At 41.7% G+C, this 19,193-nt stretch overlaps 1 protein-coding gene across 2 annotated transcripts in view; it reads left to right on the top strand.

Moving 5' to 3' along the window:
- Cab39 (calcium binding protein 39) overlaps positions 1-19,193 on the top strand; it is a 98,664-nt gene that overhangs the window by 51,216 nt on the left and 28,255 nt on the right. Inside the window, exons 2-4 of one of the 2 annotated variants that reach the window (XM_037210038.1) lie at positions 4-96; positions 15,982-16,146; positions 17,973-18,091. In XM_037210038.1, coding sequence (XP_037065933.1) covers positions 16,015-16,146; positions 17,973-18,091 — 251 coding nt within the window. In that variant the 5' untranslated portion in view covers positions 4-96; positions 15,982-16,014. The remainder of the gene's footprint in view (positions 1-3; positions 97-15,981; positions 16,147-17,972; positions 18,092-19,193) is intronic. The other variant, XM_028876206.1, reaches the window with a different exon arrangement.

Here is a 19,193-nt window from a genome sequence, read left to right on the forward strand (position 1 = left end):
CAGAAAGTACAGACTGTCCAGGAATACATTAATCAGGAAGTATGCTGAACCCTATTCAGAAGCACAGAATGCTGGAGCCATGTTACGGATAAGGAGGTGAGATGCACTTCAGATGCCATTTCTTCCCTGTGCCATTTTTGAGTCTAAAACAGTTTTATTCAGATCATAACAGAATCTTTTGGAGACTTGACAAATAGAGACTCCACTCTGAAAGAAAGCATGCTCCCAACCCTCTTCTCTTTAGTCTTCACACGGTCCTTGTGCATGACTCCATTTTTGTAGGCACAGGTCAAAAGTACCTGTTATTCTTCCCAAATCAGTTGTTTGAAGAAAATAATTTTTAAAGAGTTGTTTTTTAAATTTGCTTTTAATTTTTTAATGATTCATTGATTTTTTTATTTTATGTCCATTGATGTTTTGCCTGCATGTCTATCTGTGTTAGGGTGTCATATCCCCTGAAATTGTAGTTACAGACAGATGGGTGCTGGGATTTGAACCCAATGTTCTTAACCACTGAGCCATCTCTCCAGCCCCAACGAAAATAATTTTTAAACCCAGAATCTAATCCTATCTCTGGTATGAGCCATCCTTCACTTTGCTTAGGATTTCTACAGTGTTTATAACCATTGTGATCTTTTCAAAAGTAAGTCAAATAATATTTATTTTAAATTAAGTCCTTACATGGGCCTAAATTATTTTCTGCAGCCATATCTTGTCTAAGTCTATTTTTCTAAGATTTTTGAACAAAGGATAGTTTTTACATTTTTAAGAATTGGTAATCCAGCCTGTTTTCCCAGCACTCCGGAGGCAGGCAGATCTTTGTGAGTTTGAAGCCAGCCTAGAGTTACAGGACAGCCAGGATTGTGTGAGAATCTGTCTTGAATGAACAAACAAAACCACGTACATGACATAGAACTTGTATGTGTCCTATAAACCTGAAGGTTAACACCTTCACATTTACAAAAAATAATGCTGCCCCTGACCTATTACACTGAGGTCTGAGCTTAGTGCCCTAAGACGCACGCACGCACGCACGCACGCACGCACGCACGCACGCACGCACGCAGCCATTTTCCTTCTTGATCCCCTCACAGTCCTGCCTTAAGCCTTTGCATTTGACTCTTCCCTTTCTTAAGGATCTTCTTCCTAGCTCGCTCTGTGGTTTACATAGGATCTTTTTTCAAGTCTTTGCTCACCCTTTCACCCAGTTTACTATTTGAAATGAAACTTTGCTCTCTCTTTCTTGTGTAATATATGTAATTATGTTTCTTCCTCAGTAGAATGTAAACCTTCCAAAGATAGACCTCAGTAAATACTTGTATTTATTGAAGATTGAATAGAAAGCAGAGTTAAAGCAAACTGCTGCCACCTTCCTCTCATCTAGCCCTTAATGATTGCTGAATGTGATAAAATGCCCACATTTAGTATGTAACTAACAATAAGGAGCTGTAACCAAGTGATTCCTTGGATCGATTAAAGATGACCAAGAGCCATATTTTTCTTAAATATGCTGCCACCTAGAGCACTGTCTTGTGCTAGTATCTCTGCTGAGTTATATCTCTGTCTTGATTGCTTCACTGTTGCTGTGACAAAACACCACAGTCAAGTCAACTTCAAAAGAAAGTCTTTAATTGAGCTCATGATACTAGAGAGTTAGAGTCTGTAATGGTGGAATGAAGGCATGGTGACAGGTGGCTGGTGCCGCAGCTAAGAGCTTACATCTTGAACCCCAAGCAGGAGCAGAGAAGAACACTAGGAGTTTTTTGAAGGCTTAAAGACCACCCCCAGTGAAACACTTCCTCCAACAAGGTCATACATTCTAATCCTTACCAAACAGTTCTACTAACTAGATACCAGGCATGCAAATATATGAGTCTTGGGGAGGGGGAGCGTTCTCATTCAGACCACTACAGTTTCCATTTCTCTCCCTGTAGTTAAGGATGGTCAGAAAATATTTTTCATGATTAGATAAATATAATAATATGCCTAATAACTCTGAATCAGGGTTTAATCTCACGGTTCCTGTGATCTTCTGCAAGATATAGCCCTCAACCCTGAACTTAAATTGTGATTAATTTATCTGAGGGGAATCAAAACTGTAACTAGTTGTTTGATTGACAAGGAGAATAGAAAACTATGGATGAATGAAATCCGGCACCAAAGAAAAATTAGTTACCAGAGAGCTTTAGAATGTTTAACATGGGACATATTTACTATGGCAAATGTTGAATACAGAGCAAATGGAGCTGCTGGAAGTATGAGATGGTACAGCCACTTTAATAAATAGTGTTCTGCCAGAAGAGGGCACCAGATCTCATTATAGGTGGTTGTGAGATACCATGGGAATTAAACTCAGGACCTTTGGAAGAACAGGCAGTGCTCTTAACCCCTGAGCTATCTTTCCAGCCCCGACAGGCAGGTTCTTAAAGAGCTGAATTTATATCAACCATATGATCTAACCATGCTACTCCTAAGAATATACCCAAGAAAACATGAAATATATATCTATACAATGACTTGTGAATATTTATAGAAGTTTTATGTGTAATAGCCCATCAGGAAATAACCAGAAGCATGAATAAACCACTCGTAACTATACCAATTTCGTGTGTGTGTGTGTGTGTGTGTGTGTGTGTGTGTGTGTGTGTGTGTGTGAGAGAGAGAGAGAGAGAGAGAGAGAGAGAGAGAGAGAGAGAGAAGGCACATGCCATGAAGATCAGAGGACAAGCCTCAGAAGTTGGTTCTTCTGCCACATTGTGGGATTCAGAGCTCCAACTCAGGTTTTCAGGCCTGCTCACAAGCTTCTCTACCTGATAAGCCATCTTTCTGACCTTAATTTATGTTTAGATCCCATTTTACATCTTTGTCTTATCTTTATATCTTTCTATATAAGAACTTGGATCACCCCACCTCTTCTGTTTTTAGACAGGGTCTTACTGTGTGGGTCTAACTGTCCTGGAACTTGCCGTGTAGACAAGACTGGTTTTGAACATACAAAGTTCTGCCTGTCTCTACCTCCCAAGGGCTGGGACTAAAGGCACTCACCCCCACCCCCTACTGCATTTTATTTTAAATATTTATTTTGAAATTGCTAGTTCATACAAATGAGGTGCATCTCTTCCTGCTTTTGCCCAGTGGGCAGTGAGTGGCCTTATTCCATCTTCCCTCTGCTTGGTGCTGGTGTGATGCTATCTCTTTGCTCATTGGCCACAGTATGGCCTGTGTGGCAGCAGCACAAACAGGAGTGTTACAAGGATGTCAGGTTTAAGGCAGAGGCTTTCTGGTTTGAGGAGGTCCTGAGATAGGTAGGTGCACAAGAGTTTAGTTTCCTGAGGACTTGCTTTCCACTTCATGTACCCATTCACCCTCAGGCATCACTCTGTTACCAGGCTGGCCTTGAATTCTTCCTCTGCCTTTTGCCTTGACCTCCCAACTTCATTTTAAGGGAAAAGTCTCATAGCCTGGGAGCCACCATGAGAGGTTATACTGGACACTACCTTAAGGTTGAAGAACATCCCTACCTTCCTACCCTGAGTAGGAAGGAAGTCTTGTTCTAATACTGTCACCCATGATACAGACATTAGCAGTGACACTAGCATTAGGTATGAATTTTGAGATACTGGTTCTGTTTACATTGATCAAATAACTTAAATAATTTAAAAATAATTCCTAAAGCTAAAGAAAGTTCTTATTTGATTGTTTGTGGGTGCTAGGGCACCTTCCTACTTCAGGAGTCACTTGCCTACCTCCCAAGGGACTTAAGCTCTGCTTTTCTACCTCAGAGCCTGAATTCCAAGAAACTACCATGCCCAGACTCTGTTCAGCTCCACCTCCAGCCCCTGCTATCTGCAGCTGTTTCATAGGTCATTTCTCAAAAGTCCCAAGGAAACAACTAAGACCTTTCCCTCTCACCCCACAGAGTAAGCAGTGAAGGACGTGTGACTTCATTTTCCAGTCAAATGAGTAGCTTGTCACAAGGGATATTCTTGACTAAGTATTAACAGTTGGCTACGGTTAATAAAGCAGTCTGCCTGTGAAACCTAATATGAGGCTCCCTGGTCATGCAGGAGTAGCATCAATGCCTTGGAACACCATGTCCAACTGATGAACACTTGAAGAGTGTTCTGACAGCTAACAAAATCATGAGGTCATTCCATGTGTAAATTGCTGTTGGACAAGAATGCAGGCAGAGCTAGGACTGAGTGAGCCCTTCCAGAACCCTCGAGTATGTTAAGGAAGCAAGAGGCGCTGCAAGACTGGCAACTGAAGGAAGACGCAGCTGCTGGTAGATATCAGGGGAGAATGATGCTCTGGGAGGGAGGGCAGGCGAGCAGGGCAGGGTTGGAACATATCTAGAAGAGAAAGGGAGGAGTGTGAACCTGGAGAAGAAGAGCTTAAGATGTCCAAGGTGAGAATGAAAGTAGATGACAGCACAAAAGAATTGAAGACCTAGGGGACTGGAGGGAGCATTGGCTGCTCTTCCAGGTGAACAGGGTTCAATTCCCAGCACCCACATGGCAGCTCATCCCTGTATGTAACTCCCGTTCCAGGGCTTCTGACATCCTCACACAGACACACATGCAGGCAAAACACCAGTGAACATAAAATAAAAATAAATTATATCTTTAAAAAAGAATTGAAGACCTTTACTTGCGTTCTGAAGTCAGTTGGATCAGATGACCCTCTAAGACACAAAGGATATCCTTGAGGCCCCTTGTTTAAAAGCCGTTTCTGCAGCACACAGAGATAGAGCCTTAGATTTTGGTATTGAAATGAGATGCCCCCTACCTGAGAAGAAAATGCAAATAAGAGGGGTAGTAAACCTGTTAGACTCTCCCCCACTTCCACAGAGGTTACATTTAACATCCCCACAGAAGGAGCTAGAACTCCAGAGTCATGTGATGCAGGAATGGTAATGGATGCAGTCTTCAGATAACCTCTGAACCACAATCCAGCTTAGGGTCACATGTTGCATTTAGTTGTATCTCCCCAGCTGCCTCAATCTGTAACAGCTTCTCAGTCTTTCTTTAATCTTTGTGACTTAAATACTTGAATGTTTACAGAAGGATCACTGATTTTGGTCTTGCTGGTGTTTCTTCACGAGCTAGTGTGGGTTGGGCAGTTTAGCAAGAGCCCCACAGAAGTAATGCGCCCTGTGAAGGGCGTCCTGTCAGGAGATAGTTGACTCAGTGTCTTTCATAACTGGTAATGTTCATAGCAGCACTTGGTCAAAATGGTATACAGTGTAAAACTGCTGGTTTGTTTTTGTAGTTAGTAAGTACGCTGGGGTTAAGTTCAGTGGTAGAGTACTTAACTGGGTTCAGTCGCTCGTACTGGAGGTGGGGTTGTGTTTTAGGCCAAACATGGTGGTATATGCCTGTGATCCCAGGAGAGTGAGGCCGGAGATTGCTGTCAGTTTTAAGTTAATTCAGACTATATATTCTAGGTCAGCCAGCACTACAGAGTGAGGCCATGTCTCAAAACAAGAAAGAGTATTGAGGGGACAGCATGTATTCCAGGACTGAATAAAAAGGAATGACCAATATGGAACAGCGTTTAGAAAGTTTCCATGGGAAGGTCTCATCAGAGAGGAGTAAAGCCAGTGTGAGAGTTACAGCTCTGGAGGGAAAGGGATCCTTACTTTTGGGAAGCCAGGCTGTACCTAGAGCCTGCAGTGGGGCAGCTCAGCCCGGGAGGGAGAAGTACCCTGTCTCAGAAGTCAGGCCATATCTGAAGCAGGAGTGCGGTGCAGTGGGGGATGGTCTCCCCGCAGGAGATAGCAAATCCTGCTCCTCTCCTAGAGAGCTTCCCCCCCCCCCCTTAAGGGGGCTTCCCAGCAGATCTCCGCTTCTCTCTGGCTCAAGATGTTGCTTCAAGATGTGCTTCTTCCCGGCTCCAGAAAAAAGTTTTTTTCTGCTCCACCTTGCTCAGCCCCCTAAGGGGACATCTCAGCAAGGTTCTTTTTTTTTCCTGTGCTGGTGAATGAAGATCTTCACCCAAGACTCTTTTGAGAAGGAGATTTATTTGGCAAGGAGGAATCCAGGAGAGTAGTTCTCCCTGCCAGGGTGGGAAAGCACAGCCCACAACTGAACAGGCCGAGGGGCTTATATAGGGCTTCTTAGGGGTGGAGTGTCTCCAGAGAGAGACTTCCTGCTCAAGGATTGGTTAGTTTTCCTGCTCAGAGATTGGTTGGTTTTGTAGGTCAGTTGGTCAGGGGCAGAGATGGACCTGATTTCAGGGCCAAACTGTGTTTCTTTCACTGTTTTTTTTTTTTAAAGTAAATAAGTGGACAGTTTATTAATTTGTTGAACTTTTTGTTTGAAAATCTACTAATGGGGCTAGAGTGATGTTTCCCCAGTTAAAAGTACTGGCTGCTCTTCCAGAGGACCTGAGTTTGATTCCCAGAGCCCACGTAGCAGATCAAAACCATCTGTAACTCCAGTCCTAGGGGGTCCATGCCCTGTTCTTTTTTTATTCACTCCAGTTGCAGACCACAGCACAGACCCTGTGTACATGCCAGCTCACACAGCTGCACACAAGAAGGTGGCATACTCACTGGTTCTGTTTAGCCTTTGGCTCTCATTTTAGGGCCAGGGTGTATTCTTTCACTGGCTCTAATTCTAGGGACAAAGTGTGTTTCTTTGGCACTGGTTCAGGGTCAGGGTGTTTCTTAGGTTCTGGGTTCAGGACTAAAGTGTTTCATTCACTGGCTCTGGTCTCAGGGCCAGGGTGGGTTTCTTTGGCTGGCCCCTTCTCCCTACATTAGGTGTGTATATCCAGAGTAGGACACTAAATAAAACTGGAGGGAAGTGCAGCTGTTTGAAATGTCTATCCTAGGAGTTAAGTACTTGGGAAATCAGTCCAGCTGACAGGAATGCTTGAGCGGGATTGAAGTCAGACAAGCAGCACAGATCACTAGTAAACCACATATGCAAGAGTTCCATCAGCTTTACAGTCACAGCTCCGGGACCTGGGGCAGGAAAGTGTGGATAAGTTGTCCAGGGTGTACTGAATCCAGAGGCATCGCTCTCTTGGGGGGGCAGCCTTGACACAGCCTTAGCACACAGGTGACAAGGGGATTTGGGTGCTTGAAGCAGGGAGTGTTGAGAGGTGCTGCAAGTGTGAATAGCTGCTCCGTAAGTGTGAGGACACGAGCAAGAGAGGTGGTGAGAAAAGCAGACTACACACTGACTAGTGGACACCCTCCAGAGAGTTGGGTGTGGCCACAATAAGGACACCAGTCAGATCAAACATGACCAACCAGTTATCTCTGTGGCATTCCCCTACCCCCCACGGTTTCTCTATGTAGCCCTGGCTATTCTGAAACTCACTCTGTAAATCAGCCTCCTGAGTGCTGGGATTAAAGGCACATACCACCACTGCCCAGCTTTCTCTGTGGCGTCTTATAAGACAAGTAAATGCTTGCTGAATTACCTAGCCTCGTAAACACTACCACCACCACCACCACCACCATGGAGTGGGGAAGGGGATTGCTTGCTTTTGTTTAATCAGTTGGAAATTGTTCAAGAAACCAAACATAGTTGAAATAATTAAGACCCTGGCTTTGATCCCCACTGTATCAATGAATACTCAAACAGTAAATAGATAAAATAAACAAGTGATAAATTGGCAGAACATTCAAAGAAGTCTGAAAGAGTGAGTGAGTGAAAAGTAAAGAGGAGGCGGCAGATGGTACTCAACTTGATGTGTGTTCCTTTAGACTAGTAGCTCTCAATCTTCCTGTTGCCATGACCCTTTATGGTGAGCCCCAACCATAAAATTAATTTCATTTTTACTTCATAACTGTACTTTTGCTACTGTTATAAATCATAATGTAAATATTTGATATGCAGAGTATCTAATACTCGACCCCCAAGGAATCATGACCCAAAGGTTAAGAACCATTGTTTTAGACTGCAGTTATAGGAACTAGGTTGTAAATTGAGCAAAAGACAGACTTACCTTTGAACTTACTGGTTTCCCATAGAGAGTAATACACAGTGTGGGTGTGCTGTGACTCAAGATTTCCAAAACAGCCAGCATGGAAACAAACTGTTCTCATGAAAACAAACAGGTACTCAACTTCAGTTAGTTGAGTACCAGATGCAGAAATTGGCTTTTCTTGGGGTTAGCTTGGGGAGGTGTCCACACTGACTATATGCACACCAGGAGCCAAGTTTAGAGTACTTAGTCCTTAAGCGAAATGGCAGCCTTATTGTCAGCCAGTCTGTTCCTTGCTCACACTGTAACTTGGTCAGGCAGATACTGCTATAATTAATTTGTTGACTCCCTTCCATTGATTACAATTCTTTTTTCCCCATCACAGATAATTTGTTTCTTTGTTCATCATTAAAGTCAAGTCTGTTCTTATCCAGTACCAGACAGCATTTGATTCCTAATTTTAGTACCACCTTCCTTTCTTCCTTAAAAATTAGCTTAGTTGTTAATTTGCTTTGCCTATTTGTTGAAACGGTAGTGCTGGGGAAGTTAAGTGGGGGCGTCTGAATTTAGTGGATTCTTTCAAGAAGTAAACCAAGCAAGCTGCCCCGCCCCCAGCTAAATAGTTGTTCACAATCTAGGCTGCTGCTTGTAAGTACTCTTGCTTATGCCTTCTCAGTGGGGTTTTACAGGGTTACTCTGCCCTTGAGATCCTGTGTCTGCTGCACATATGGAGCACCTACAAGCTCTCAGTGTAGCAAAAGGGAACAGTAACTGGGAAATTACAAGGAACAGAAGAATCACGCAGCTGTGAGAAAGAATGTGTGGCAAAACTTGATAGTCGGTGAGTATGTGACAGAATGAATATACCTGGGAAAACTTGTGAAAAAGTGATCCTGTACCATACTGCAGGAGAAAGGGAGTTGGCCAAGAGGTGGATGCAAAGGACACATGAGCATAGATGAAACCACATACACAAGGACTCTGAGGGAAGACATCTATGTCCAGAACATTGTGGGTAGAAGGGGGAGAAATTAGAGTGCAGGTCTAGGTTAGACAGGAGGGCCAGACTTTGTAGGGGTTATAGGTCATTTTAGAAAGAGTTTGTACTATTCTAAGAGGAGTAGTCATTGGAGCATTTTAAGTAGAATGCCTTTGTCATTTGTTAGGGTGTGGAAAAGCATGTAGAGTCTAACAGGAATGCAAGGAAGTCAGTCAGTAGGCTGTGGAGTAGTTTCGGCAGGAGTCACAGGACTTTGATGGTGATGACAGGAAACAACAGATGGCTGGATCTGGGAGAGTTGGAGACTTAGCCATTGGATTAGTTCAGAGGAAGGAAGGGTTGATGATGAACCTTGAGTTTCTGACATGTGCAGAAACACCTGTATTGCTACCTCAACTAAGGACAAGAGAAGAATACCAGGCAGTGGACAGCAGCATGAGTTGTTTCAGGTACATTGGGTTTGAGGTAGGTAGTGTACCATAAGACATCTAAATAGAGACATTTTTTATTGACTGCTAAGTGGTAAAGCCTGGGAGAACTGGAGATAGGAATCTGTGAGGCATCTGCCTTTAGGAATTAATTAAAGCAGTGGGTGTGGATGAGATCATTTAGAGAGAGACTGCAGAATGACAAAAGGAAGGAAGACCTCATACCTGGCCTTGTGAAATGTTTGATAATTAAAGGTTTTGTTAAGGAGGACAACCCGAAAAGGAGACCAAGAAGCCACCAGAGAGGTGGGAAAGGTAACAATTAGGATAGGACAGGTGGAGTAAGCAGAAGTATAGCCTCTGCAGGAGCCCAGACACAGTGAAGGTGGGGGATTGCTCTTAGCGGGGTGCAAGTCACTGTCCGGTTAGCCAGAAGCAATCAGGTGTAGGGTAGGTGCCATGAACAAGGAAAGAGATGTGGATTGTGGAAAACATGGACAGATATTTGAGAGACTTACTTATGGGTGAGGTGTAGCCAGGAGGAGTTGTGGTGTCCAGGAAGAGCTTACTTGGTTCTGTTAAGGGAAATCTTGACCATGTGTAAAAACTGAACCGTGGATGAATTGGGAATTGGCTGTATAAGAAGAAGAGATAAAACAGGGGTTCCCAAGAGGGCAGGAGGGCATCAGAATCCAAAAGCAAGTGAGCATTGAGAGGTGGACGGGTGTAATTCCATTGTCATTGGCTCTCCACCCATCATGTGGCAGGTAGTACGTCTTCTGAAAAGGAAGGGGCTTTCGGCTCACAGGCTCCTATTTTGTTCCTTCCTCTCTTGTGTAAAGACAGCTTTATTGTGATAGGATTTGCTGTGCAGTTCACCCTTTTAAGGTATATAATTCCTTGTCCTTTTAGTTTGTTTATGGATAGAGTGACCCTAACTGCAGTCAGTTCCAGAGCATTTCGTCACCTCACAGTGAGACTGTTGGCCTTTAGCTGTTGCCATCAGAAGAAAGCATGGGATTTGACCTGAATTCAAACTTTAAAATCATAATGATTTCAAAAGGGATGAACTAAGAGTGTCTAAGAGCATTAAAACTTGAGTCTAACCAGAAAGCAAAGGAGGCTAAAGGAGACCTGCCATTTAGGATCATGGGTATAAAACTACCAAGGAATACACTCAGAAACCCTAGTAAGTGCAGATTTTTTTTTCTTGTCATTGAGAATCACTTGGAATAAAGGTTAATGAGATGAAACTGAAAAGGCAGTGCATATAAACAGATTATAATAGAGTCAGTCCTGCAGTTAAACGGTTTCCTCTTGGTCCAGAAAAATTACATTTGGGGTTCTGTGGTCAGAAATTTCTCAATCCCACCTGGCTCTGCGGTCCCACAGCCACTTATAAAGTAATCACTCAGAGGCTTATTAATTACAAACAATATGGTGGATGGCCTCAGCTTCTTGCTAGCTAACTCTTGCACCTTAAATAACCCACTCCTATTAATCTATATGTTGCCACGTGGCCGTGGCATTCCTAGTCTACTGGCATCTTGTTGCTCCTTCTGCTGTGGCCGGCATCTCTCTCGATTCCACCCTTCTTCTCTCTGTATCTCTGCTTGGATTCCCCACCTGGCTGTAAGCTTTCTTGCCATAGGCCAAAACAGCTTTATTATCCAGTGGGAGCTACACATATTCACAGCATACAGAAAGACATCCCACAGCAGGGTTCCTTATTGCATGTGAGGTGTTGAACTATTCAGAAATCTAAGTACTGTAGATAATAAGGTAGATACTAGACCTGAAAAGGTCAGCTTTGCTGAACATAGATACTTAAGATTTCATAGTAGGATTGATGAAGGGCAATTTGTAAGCATTTAGAGGGGAAAGCCTTAGTAATCAGAATAGGTTTGATAGTTACTTTTTAAGTCAGAGTCACACTATACAACCCTAGCTGGCCTGAAGCTTGCTATGTAGACTAAGCTGGCCTGGGACTCAAAAAAGATCTGCCTCCCTCTACCAGGATTAAAGGCACGGACCACTGCACCTGGTCAAAATGGTTTAGTGCAAAGATTTTATTAAATTAGCTTCATTTTATTTTCTTACAGTCAGAATATGAAAGAAATGCCATTTTATCAAGATAGTTAACAAAAAACTTTATAAATACAATTTGCAAATAGTGCTGAGTAGCCATACCCCAAAATTATCAAATCATTACTGAAAAGAGTGGGTAGTTCAAAGATATGATATAAGCCCAATTGTGGTTCTTTCCTTCTAGATGTTTTGGCTAGCAATTTAGGCAGGCCACAGGGGCATAACTAGACAGATGATTCAACTGTAAGAATAGTGTAATAGGCAATTTACTGAGTGTCCTTCAGAACACAGAGATGTCAATGCAGCCAGGTGTTGGGCTGATGATAATGCAGTTGAATGGTGACGTGGGGAAAGTGAAAGCCTTACAGTGCAGTCTCATGCACTCCAGTTGGCCTTAACTTGTAGCAGCCATGGAAGGCAGAGGTTCACTCCATGCTAAGTTCTTCCCTGCATTTATGATTGCCCAAATTTTTAAAGATTCCCTTAAGCTGTGTCAGCATCTCTCAGGGAAGCAGTGCTGTGCCATGTGCAAGATCTTCTGTATCATTTCATCGGGGGCAGGGGTGGGACATTCATTACCCTCCCTTTCTTAGAAGAGTAATTTACAAAGTTGAGAAGAGGTTTTCTGGAGATGATAATTTAAAGGAAGACGGGCATACTACTGCAAATAGACCTTTGAGTGGAAGAGAGGTTACTGCTTGGGACATCATCAGACAATATTGAGGCCATGTTTGTCTGATTCTGAGATCTGCTAGTACAGCATTACTGGAGGCAGTCGATAGGCAGGGTGAAGTTGTGTGATCGTTTGGTAAGAAGTTTCCATGCTTGGTTGTAAAGGGATCCTTGGGGGCTGGTGTCCTATAAATCTGAATTAACTTGACCTTTGAGGTTTATTTCTAGTTTCTTTTTATGTAGGTTTTTACAGTCTTTATGTTTTACTGTTCAATCCATTTAAGGGGCCTTTGTTGATTTATAGCAAGCCTTCTATATTTTGATGGATTTAGTTTTTGTTTGCTTGCTTGCTTGCTTACTTGCTTACTTGTTTGTTTTTATGAGGCAGCTTCATACCATGTAATAATATAAGCTGGCCCTGAATTCACTGTAGCTCAGGCTGGTCTTGAACCCTCAATCCTCCTGCCTTGGATTCCCAAGTAGTGGATCATAAGCATTTGCTACCACCTTTATCTGTGTGGGGTTTTCTTTAAGTGTTTGCTTTAAGGCATATGTTCATACCATCTCTAACTCCTAACAACCAGACTTTAAGAAATACGGTTCTGTGTTGGCTACACCTCTCGAGGTATTGCTGTCGTGCGTTTTTGTTCTACATGCAGTAACCTTAGAATATACTATTTTTGCTTTCAGCAACCAAATTTTCTTTAATAGTGAAGGAAAATTTCATATTTACCCACATTTTCTTTTTTCCTTTTTTTTTTTTTTAAGATTTATTTATTATGTATACAGTGAGTGTTCTGCCTGCAGGCCAGAAGATGGCACCAGATCTCATTATAGATGGCTGTGAGCCACATTGTGGTTGCTGAGAATTGAACTCAGGACCTCTGGTAGAGCATCCAGTGCTCTTAACCTCTGAGCCATCTCTCCAGCCCTTACTCACATTTTCTTCTCCTCATTTGTATCTTTTAACTTTAATACATCTCAAACTCATTTTTCTTGTTGTTATTTTATTTTGAAATGGGGCTCTCTAGGTAGTTCTGTCTATCCTAGAACTCACTATGTAGAATTATCTTTATTTTTGAAACATTTTCTTTGGAGTACAAAATTCTAGGATGATAGCTTGGTTGTATTTTTTCTCCATAGTTCAAGCAATTCTCCACTGTCTTTTAACTACGTGTTTCTGCCAAGAAGTCTGTCGACATTCTTTGCTTTTCTTTGTCTGTGGTCTTCCCCACACCCCACTCCCTTCACCCCCCACTCCTCCACAGCTACTTTTAAGATTTTCTCTATCACCACATTAAAACATTTCATTGTTCTGAATATCTGTGCACACCTCTCCTCTGGGTCTGTATCTGTCTGTGTCTCAGTACATGTGTATACACAGATTTTCCTTTGGGCCGTCAGCTCACAAATAACAACATGGAGACTTATTATTAATTATGAAAGCTTGGCCTTAGCCTAGGCTTGGTTTTTTAACTAGCTCTTATAACTTAAATTAATCCATTTCTACTAATCTGCATCCTGCTTCTTCCTTGTTTCCTGGTGTCTCGCATGCCTAGATTCATCTCTTCTTTTCTCTCCCTGGAAATCCCACCTATACCTCCTGCCTAGTTATTGGCCATTCAGATTTTTATTACACCAATCATAGCAAATACACCTTCACACAGTGTACAAATACCCTACAATACATGTACACATGTGTACATGTGGAGGCCTGAAGAATGTGTTGGAGCCCTCTGAATTGGAGCTAGAGGCATAATGTGGGTGGTAGGATCTGAGTTCCAGTCCTCATTATTGCAAAACAAATGCTCTTAACCACAGCCATCTCTTTAGCCTGTAATCTTGAATATAATCTTATTTCTTTTTACTTTTTTAAATATGTAAGGGTGTTTTGCCTTCATGTATGTCTGTGTACCACATGCATGCTTGGTGCCCAAGAGGCCAGAAGAGGGCATCATATCACCTATATCTGGAGTTACCAGACTGCGGCTAGAACTCAAACCTGGGTCCTCTGGAAGAGTAGCCAATGCTCTTAACTAGTGAGCCATCTCTCCAGCCACCTTATTCCTATTTCTTACACTTGATATTTATTTACCTTTTATCAATATTTATTTTGACAGTTTTTAATCAAATTCATATTTTTTGTTTGTTTAGGTTTTTTTTAGATAGGATCCCTCTATATAGTCCTCACTATCCTGGAGCTGTGTAGAGATAGCTGGTCTTGAACTCACAGACATCTGCCTGGCTCTGCCTCCCAAGTGCTAAGATAAAAGGTGTGCACCTGGCAAATTCAGAATTGTTTTCATTCATCACATTTTCAAATATTTTGTCTGCCTTTTGCCCTGCTTTGGGGACTATAGTTATATATATTACTTAAAGTTACCCTACAGCTCATAAATGTGATGTCCCCCTGTCCTTCACTCCCATGATTCATTTTTGGATAGTTATTACTACTCACCTTAGCAATGTTTTCTTCTTCAGTGTCTTATCTGCTGTTAATATCCACTGTAGTTTTAACCTCAAATATTACAGTTTCTATTTCTAAGTCTTTATGTCTTCAAATTCTCTATTTAATACCCATGGTTTTCGTGAATGTGTGGCTATAGTTAATAGTGATTTTTCCCCCAGTCTATTATCTGTTGTTTCTTTTGATTGCTTGTATTTCTAATTTCTCTCCAAACTGGATGTTAAGCTTTGTTGGGTGAGATGAAAGCAGAATGTAGGCTAGGCTCCTTTTGTGTAACTACTGAAGTAAGCCATCTTACTTGGTGCCCTGTGACTTGGAAAGGAAAGACTTCATTTCATCTTACAGCTCACGGTCCATCATGAAGGGAAATCAGCAGAACCTCAAGCAGAGGCCATGGAGTAATGCTGCTTAATGGCTTACTCTCACGGTTTGCTCAGTTTACTTTCTTACACCACACAAAGGTACACACCCAGAAGTGGCACCACCCTTTGTGGGCTGGGCCTTCCCACATGGATCATTAATCAATAAAATGTCCCCAAGGGCCCGTTTAATGAAGACATTTTCTCAATTAAGATTCCTTCTTCCCAGATGACTCTAGCTTGTATAAGGTTGACAAAAACTAACCAGTCCAGGTTTATAGTTTCAGAGGTTCATTGCTTTTAGACTTGAGGCAAGCCAAAAACATGATCCTGATAGAAAGCTGCCTACCTTGTGGCAGTCAAGAATCATAAATAGTAAGAAAAGAGGGGTCTAGGGACAAGGCACATTCCCAGTAACCTTCCCCCAACTAGGCCTTAGTTTCTCAGAAATGCCATCAAATTATTAATCTATCGGTGGATTGATCTACTTATGGGATTAGAGCCCTTTTGATCCAATCATTACCGTAAAGCTTACCAACTACAACCAAGCTTTTCACCCATGAGTCTTTTGGGGGATACTTGAGATCCAAACTATAATACAGACCCTGTACTTTTTCTTCTTCCTCCTCATCTCTGCTTTGTACTGCTCATGCCCCCTGACACTCAGTTGTTAGTCACACACACACACACACAACACACACACACACACACACCATCCCCTATCAGCTCACATGCCTCTTCCGCAGTAGTTTTCTGAGTGAGAGGAGGAACCCAGCCTTGTCATTCCTGTTTCTACTATACATTAGTTGGCTTTCCATTTTATACTCAGTACACATTATCTTTCCTATGGGGAGTGCATGCTGTTCTCTTTCGTGTACACTATCCAGCTCCTGAGGTCAGAGATGGAGCTTGCACATAGGTCTGAGGGTACATAATATAGAAAATGGATTTTTAGCTAACACAGATATGTCTATCTGTTTGTTAAATGAATTGTTTTTCTCTCTGTACCTTCCTCCCAAAAATCAGGCTACAGAAGAAGTTTCCAAAAATTTGGTTGCCATGAAAGAAATTCTGTACGGCACAAATGAAAAAGAACCTCAGACAGAAGCGGTAGCTCAGCTGGCTCAAGAGCTGTACAATAGTGGACTCCTTAGCACTCTGGTGGCTGATTTACAGCTCATTGACTTTGAGGTAAGAAACCGCTTCTCAGCTTTCAAAACATGCTCTGTGGTCCCCTTCCATACATTCTATCCTTTGGGACATTTTAAGATCCCTGTTAACCATTTCACCACAGTGTATGTGAAGTTTCTTGGGTGTTTGTGATACCCTTTCATTTAGGTTGTATTTCATAAACAGCTGCTTTCTGGGTCAAGGAATGAACAGTCTAAAGAAAGTTGTAGAATGTTAGAAGAGCCTAAAAAATGTCTGTTAGAGCAGAGGTCATGTATTTTGTGTTTTGTGCTTGCTTGGCACTGTTTTTAAATTTTTTATTTAGTGTAGTGTGAAATAGCAGACTGTATTGACAATTCTGCATTTCTGACTTCTGTAAAATTGTCTCTGGTAATATTGGGTCTGTACTCATTAGCCCTCGGCTGGAGCTGAACAACCACAAGCCATTCATTCACTCTTGGTCTAGCTGCAGACAGCACAGCTTGCTTTTTCTCTAGGGGCCTGCTTTACCCCCCACCCCCACCCTCAGTTTGTTGCCTCAGTTTACGCAGTCGTATCATGGCGTGTTAGGTGTATAGTGAGTTCATGAAGATGATAGCCCTTGATTCCAGCCTGAAAAACTCTGCATGGTCACAAAGCAGCCTCTTTGGCTATCATGAGAGTGCTTTAAGTCTCAGTGTCTATCAGCCCAAGTGATTAGATGTCTGTGCAGGTTTTGTCGGGGAGGGGGATGATATGATATAGTTTGAAGAAGGGAAGGGTGGATACTTCATTAATCCTTAAAATAAAGAAAAACATTTTTGTCCTACTATAGAGAAGATAGAACTGATATTTCCATTTATACGTCTGATTTTATGTATTTTTAATAGTTCATCGAATTCTAACAGTTTATTTTCTCTGCTAACTTGAGGGGTGCACTTGGGATATCTGATCCTTCTCCTTTGTCTCTACCCATTTTGTTCCCCATTTGAGACTTTAGAGACATCAGGGTTTTTTTTGTTTTAAGTGTGTGCCATGGGACTGATTTAGAGAAATTACCATTACTGCACCAGAGCCAACACAGGCCCCAAGTCCGTGGACCTCAGTGCTCTCTGGGCTTTCTCAGCCTTGTGAGAGTGGCTGTTCTGAAACATCTCTTGAAGACTGGTTGTCCATGATTGATTTCTTAGGCAGCTTTCTGATTGTTAAGGTTCAGTAGGTGATCTATCTGTTTTGTGCAGTGGTGTTGGAAAGTTCTCATCTCTGAACTACTGCATCGTGATACTTAATGCTTTTCCTATTAATATAGTTTTATATATATATATATAAAGTTATATATATATAAAGTTATATATATATATATAGTTATATATAAAGTGTTTCCTAAGTGACTGAACTTAATAGAGATTATCTACTTGCTATTAAAGCTCAGCTTTTTACAGAATTCTCTGAAGTCATTACATTGAGAGTACATTCTGTTCCCTTTCCATTTCTGTAGAAGAAAATGTACACTTTGTATTATTCACAACAGAAGTATCCACTTGTGTAAGGTTGTAAGTGTACTATCAACATCTGCTCTCCATAGTGAGTCAGTGTGCTTTTGAGCCTTAGTGGTGGTTGAAATCACGTATGGATTGTCATGAGATTTTACTTTGTCGATAAAATTGTGTTTAAAAATTGTACACTATTAAAACCAAAAATTTGGGATTATAACTAGATAAAATAAGAATTTTAATGTCTACAAATGTTGTAAAGTCAGATACTCAGTCATACCTAATACACAATGGCTTTTTGACTTTATATTGAAGGGTGGATGGGCATTTTAATATTTAGACAGGTAAATATTTTAATGATTGTGTTCCTAATAGGGCAAAAAAGACGTGGCTCAAATTTTCAACAATATTCTCAGAAGACAAATTGGTACAAGAACTCCTACTGTTGAATACATCTGCACCCAACAGAATATTTTGTTCATGTTATTGAAAGGGTATGTACAATGTGATAAAGTTTATATCCTTAGTTGAAAATGAAAAGGAAAAATTGTTTGGGTGGGGATAGATAACCAGGCTGGTGAATATGGGAAGATTTTTCTGTATAGTTTTAGCTCACTTTTCTGTAGCTCTTGAACATACTTCCCTTTTAACTTTTTGACCTGTAAACTAACACAAACATGCCCTGTAGATGTAAGCTTAAAATTGGGTGAATTATGAACCCCTAGGAAAGACATAGAGCCTTATTTCTGTCTATAATGTTGAAACGGTTGAAGTCCATTGAAATCCCAGCCAAGTTGTGAGTCCAGAGACGCCTCCTCTGCACCTGGCAGCAGCAAAAGAATCGTAGTGGGGTATGCTTGCTCCTCACCCTCACTCCACAGAGCATGCACTATGGGGTCATCACTGTGCATCTTCCAGGAGTTATCCTAAACTAAGCATGCAGGCATTTATGATTTGGGTAGTTGTGCATTTTAGAAAAAAAGTAAAAAGTTCTTCTTTCTCAGTACTGAGCCCACCTGGCTAGCAAGGTAGTCAGTCTCCTGCTCCATGCCAGCAGTGCTTGCCAGCTCTCAGGACCATCCCAGCACTGTCAGTGTTCTGCTAAACTAGTGGGCAAGCATGTTCCTGGCATGACTGCTGGCGTGAATCAGCTTGCTCCCCTCCCTCTAGCTTTACAGCTTACCTCATGAGGATTTGTATCTACGTGGTTTAACACTTCTCCCAAGTTCAGACTTGCTTAGACAAAGCATGAGTCAATGGCATGTCACATGCCAGCGTCCTGCTTCCTCCTTTCTGTTTCTACCCATCCATGTTGCCTCTTCAATGTGTTGCTGTACAGAACTTTTGTTGTCCAGTGTCCCTGTGGAAATGTGCTGTGTGAGTAGCCTGAAATTTGGGTGTTCTTAAAAATGTGTTATTGAAGCCAGAATTTCCTTTGCCATAAAAGCCGGAGGTTTATTAAAAATCTATAAATTAGTTAACACTTCCTATTATTTCATGACAACTTTGATGTAAATATTTTTTAGACAGTATATAAAATTTAAAACACACACACACAACTTATGTCTCACTGTGTAACTTTTGCTGGCCTTGAAC

The sequence above is a fragment of the Peromyscus leucopus genome, chromosome 13 (assembly GCF_004664715.2).
Source record: "Peromyscus leucopus breed LL Stock chromosome 13, UCI_PerLeu_2.1, whole genome shotgun sequence".
Lineage (NCBI taxonomy): Eukaryota > Metazoa > Chordata > Mammalia > Rodentia > Cricetidae > Peromyscus > Peromyscus leucopus.